Genomic DNA, 5,043 nt, shown 5'->3' with positions numbered 1-5,043 from the left:
AATGTATACACTGACAGCGTTTACAAGATTAATTCTTTTTTATTTGGTTACGAATATTTTTTTTATTCTGTTTTGTCATCATATATTGTAATTTAATCTACTTATGTAACCAAATGAGTCTCTATCCTGTCTAAATCTCTTTTTCTGCAAAGTCAATCACAACAATATGGCTGGAAAAGTACACTTTACAATTAGATTGAGGAGGAATTGTTTCACATTTAAATGGCTAGCTGTTCATGTTTATTTGTTAGCTGCACAATCTGTAGACATTCTAGAGTATATCAACTGCATTAATTCGGGGAAAATGCCAGGTACCTCATATGTAGAATAGACAGAGAGTTTGAGGCCATTGGCCTTCAATACATGCATTTATGAGTTTCATTTTCTTCATAACTATGTGGCACCTTTTGTTTAAAATTGGTTTTCTACCATTTTCGAGGTCAGAATTTGTTAAAGGGAGGGGTAAACTGGTTAGCTTCTTCAGTTATTTGTTTATAAGTACATTGTTTAGCTTGCTCTCTCTGTATGAGTTTAGGTGTTAGCTCCAAAATTTCATTGGCTTGTAAGTTTAAACAACTTTGGAAATCCAAAACAATGTAAATTGTCTTTTACTCCTGCTGCTTCATATTATGAATCGAGGCCTTGCAAGTTGCCATGCCAACTCCCTTACTCGTTGACTTGGATTCTGCTAGAATCACAACAAATTTCTCAACTTGAACTTGAAAATCTACAATGTAGAAGCTACATGCGTAACTAAGTCCAATTCTATCTTGGTGCATATGTCATGGACATTCAAATACTCAAAGAGCAAGTTGGGACTGCTATCTTGACTTTAAGCTATTTTCCTAATCCTGTGTAAAGAGATACAAACCAAATATCAGCTCTGTGCGTCATTTGTTTGGTTCACTTCAAGAAAGAATTTACATAGGGCAACTATTTTTAGCATCCGGTTAAAGCTCATCACTTTCTGTGTAAATTCTATTACAGGCAACAATTCTGAACCTTTATGTAGATGGTATTTACTGCAAAATGAACTGATACAAAACAAATAAGACTCTTGCAAAAGTAAGTACAACTAGATTCTGACTTCTTGAACAGCAAATCTTACAATCCTTGTGTTGCACTAACAGATTTTATGATGTTTCAGGAACTATTGCTTGTATTGGCACTTCCGGGCATAAGCTCTCTCAACATGGCTACGGCCTGGAGCATATTAGGCCTTTTTGATGGGAAATCATCAACACACTGCAGTGTAATTTCTAAATATCTCACCATCTCTTTCACTTCTTCGGCTTCTGCTTCATCAGTTCCTTGAGTCACTGAAAGTAATTCTGGATCTATTACTTCCATTCCTTTTCCTTCTCTTACCTTCATTTTCACCCAACCTACTAAGTTGGTGTCTCCAAAATCTTCCTTATCTGTTGGCCTTTTCCCAGTAAGGAGTTCCAAAAGGACAACCCCAAATGAATACACATCACCTTTTGCAGTGCACCGGAAGCTTTGATAATACTCTGGTGGTACATATCCAGGTGTTCCTGCTAATGTGCTAACACTAAGGTGAGTGTCAAGTGCGCTTATGAGCCTTGCCATTCCAAAATCAGAAACTCTAGACTCCATTTCATGGTCCAAGAGTACGTTGCTTGACTTCATATCTCGATGTATTATGTGGGGTATGCAATTGTGGTGGAGAAAGCAAAGTCCTTTGGCTGCTCCTCTTGCAACTTTTTTCCTTTCTTCCCATGTTAAAATTCTCCTATCACGTGCTCTTGCTCTTCCATGCAGCATTTCTTCAAGACTTCCATATTCCATGAACTCATAGACCAGTAGCCTTTCTTCACCAACCTTGCAGTATCCCAGCAGGGGTACTAGATTCTTGTGCTTGATCTTGCCCAAGGTCTCCATCTCAGCCATGAATTCTCGGTCACCCTGGCAGCTCAGGCGTATGAGCTTCTTGATAGCAACATTTGATCCATCTTTCATAGTTGCCTTGAAAACTTCTCCAAATCCTCCAGAGCCAATGAGGCTTGCTGCCGAAAAACCATTGGTAGCCTCAATTAATTGAGAGAACTTGAGCTTCCTAAGCTGCCGCTGAAAGGTTGCTACATTGATGCTCAAAGGCTCTTTCTCCTTGTCAATTTTCCAGGTCGTGGCAGCATGAGTTGCTTGCAGACTACTAAGCATTTTCAGTCCATCTGCCTCCCTCTGCCTTGCACGCATTGCAATTGCCCACACAATTAAAATGCAGATAGAAGCAATGGAGATAAGCACCCCCATTACAATGCTGTTAGCCCATGATGCAGCTGAAGTTCTTCGGCCTTCCTTTTGACCATCTCCAGCTGAATTTGTTGCAGGTTGCTGGTATTGGCACACAGGCAAAGGAACCCCACATAGCCCAGGATTATTTGCATACTGGCTTGCAGGAAGCGTACTTAGTTGTCCCCTTTGTGGAATTTGCCCAGTTAACTCGTTGTTGGACAGATCAATTTGCACAAGGAAAGAAAGATTCTCCAAAGCGTCTGGAATATGGCCCTGCAGTCTATTATGTGATGCATCAAACACTCCCAGATTCTTCAGCTGGCCAAGTGTCTGAGGTATCTCACCAGATAGCTGGTTATGTGATATAACAAGGACTTGCAAAGCCATCATGTCCCCAAATTCATCTGGAATTTTCCCCTGAAGCTCATTGTATGAGATATCTAGATATTCCAGAGTCTGGTATTGAGTAAACATGCTTAAAACTGGACCGGAATACATTCTTGTGAAATCACAACTTCTCAGGGATGGAACCTGCAATAGCCTTTCAGGGCGGATTCCTGCAAACTCGAGTAATCCTCCAACTCCTCTGCAGGAGTTCCCAACATTTCGGACAAACACCATTGTGTTTCCCGAGAGTATTCCACTCAGTGCTTTTGCTCCAAGCTGTCTTCCAAGTCGAGGTGGGATCTCACCACTAAGGCGATTGCTGTTCAAGTCAAGCCAAACCAAGCTGCTGCAGTTTGCCAACTCCATCGGGATCTGACCACTCAAACTATTATTTGCAAATTGCAAAACTGCCAACCTAGTCAAAAGGCCAAATTCTCGTGGTATCTCACCGGTAAGTACATTGCTTGTGAGGGATATCCATTCAAGATTACCACAATTGAACAATTCCGTAGGGATTTTGCCACTCAAATAGTTATTATTCAGAATAAGATCCTTGAGTTTCTTGCACTTTCCCAATTCTGCTGGTATATTGCCGTCCAAGCTATTGTACCACGCAATGAGCTGCTCTAGATTCTCAAGATTTCCTAGTTCTGCTGGTATTGAACCATTGAGGTAATTTATACTGAAGTCTATTGTCTTCAGCTGTGAGCATTTGGATAACTGAGGTGGAATTCCTCCACTGAGTGAATTGTCTGGTGCTTTCAGCTCTTCAAGTGCCCCAGCTCCAGGACATATATCAGGTGGAATGATTCCTGAAAGCATGTTGGAGCTGAAGTCGACCACTCGTAATTTCTTGCAGTTGGAAATGGAAGCAGGAAAGGGTCCAGAGATCTTGTTACTGCTCAGTAACAATGTCTCCAAAGATCCTAAGTTCTGGAGGATGGAATCAGGAAAGGGACCTGTCAGGTTGTTGTTGGATAAATCAAATGATTGGAGCGAAGAGCATGATCCAAAAGTAGTAGGGATTGATCCTGTAATGTTGTTATTAGACAGCTTAAGCTCAAAGAGGGAGGCACATGAATTTCCCAATTCAGGAGGTATCCAACCAGACAGATGATTCTGTGAGATATCTAATCTTTGCAAGCTTTTGAGTTCACCAAAAGATCGTGGGATTTCACCACTGAAAAAATTGCTTGCTAAACTCAACTCTTGAAGAGCTGTGCAATTGGACAAGGAAACGGGAAGGGAATCCTGTATTTGGTTCCCGGACAAGTCAAGATGCCACAATGAATTGCAGGTTTCAATTTTGATATTTGCAATAGAGCCTGTGAGGTTATTATAGGAAAGATCAAGATATTGCAATTTATCGATGTATAACAAGGAATTCTCGGGTAAAGAACCAGTTATATTGTTGAAAGCAAAATTCACATACTCGAGATTGGGATGCTTAGAGAAAAAATTTTCGGGAACTTGACCTACAAGTTTAGAAAATGATAATTCAAGTTGCTTCAATCCATATGGAAGCTGCACCAAAGATGTCGAATTTATAGCAAGAGAATTTGCAGACAGATTGAGGGATATCAGCATATCCAGAGAAGCAAAAGGAGCCAGAGTGATTTGGCCAACAAGACCAGATTGGGCAAGATCTAGTTGAGTTACTCTTTCAAGATTGCAAGTAACCCCATTCCATTTGCATGGATCTTTACTAAGCTGCCAACCTGATAAAGCTCCACTAGGGTCCTTCTGGATCATCTTCTTGAACAATAAAAGAGCCTCCGCATCTGTTTTCATCGATGAAAATCCTCCTTGATCTGCTGCTAAAACTGAAACTAACACCAGTATTGCAGCAAGAGGAAGAGCAAGCCGTATTGAGATGGTCATCTCCATGTGAAAGAAAAATGTGGCAAAAAAGGGAAAGGTAGAAAAAAAAGGCCCAAGAACTGATGAAACGAGCTGAGTGAAGAAGTATTTGTGAAGAAGAAAGAGAGTGAGAGAGAGTGGCTAGTATGATGGAGAATTTTCTGAGCGAAAAAGCAGAAGAGTGAGCTTTAGAGAAAGTTCTTTTCTAGTGTGTTTTGCAAATGTACAAAAGGAGGGAACGTGGGGAGGAATTAGAAAAGGAAGGAGTTAGATTGGAGTTTGGTAGTGTAGTCACTAGTGTGTACATGTACTTCATACACATTTAAGTGCCCGTGAAAATGTATTATTCTGCAGACACAAGAAGGGATTAGAATAAAATAACTACACAAGGGATGGAATGAACTTTTGGTCAAAGAAAAATAGGTCCCACAGACAAGGTCTATCCAGGATAGGATCTTTAGGAGGAAAAAAAAATTCAACTGTGTTTGATCCCAGATTGAGGTCCTTTTTTTCTGTCAGTGAGCGTGAGAATGTTCCCCC

At 40.6% G+C, this 5,043-nt stretch overlaps 1 protein-coding gene across 1 annotated transcript; it reads right to left on the bottom strand.

Moving 5' to 3' along the window:
• Positions 1-945: 945 nt before the first annotated feature.
• Positions 946-4,721, bottom strand: LOC113751223 (serine/threonine-protein kinase BRI1-like 2). Its single transcript, XM_027295154.1, has one exon. The coding sequence runs from the start codon at positions 4,528-4,530 to the stop codon at positions 1,144-1,146; it is 3,387 nt and encodes a 1,128-aa protein (XP_027150955.1). The 5' UTR covers positions 4,531-4,721; the 3' UTR covers positions 946-1,143.
• Positions 4,722-5,043: the final 322 nt, after the last annotated feature.

Source organism: Coffea eugenioides, chromosome 11 (genome assembly GCF_003713205.1).
Source record: "Coffea eugenioides isolate CCC68of chromosome 11, Ceug_1.0, whole genome shotgun sequence".
Taxonomy (NCBI): domain Eukaryota; kingdom Viridiplantae; phylum Streptophyta; class Magnoliopsida; order Gentianales; family Rubiaceae; genus Coffea; species Coffea eugenioides.
This window is presented reverse-complemented; position numbering and strand designations above follow the sequence as displayed.

Coding starts and splice junctions, on each gene's coding strand:
- LOC113751223 (XM_027295154.1), bottom strand. CDS start 4,530: ATGGAGATGACCATCTCAATACGGCTTGCTCTTCCTCTTGCTGCAATA.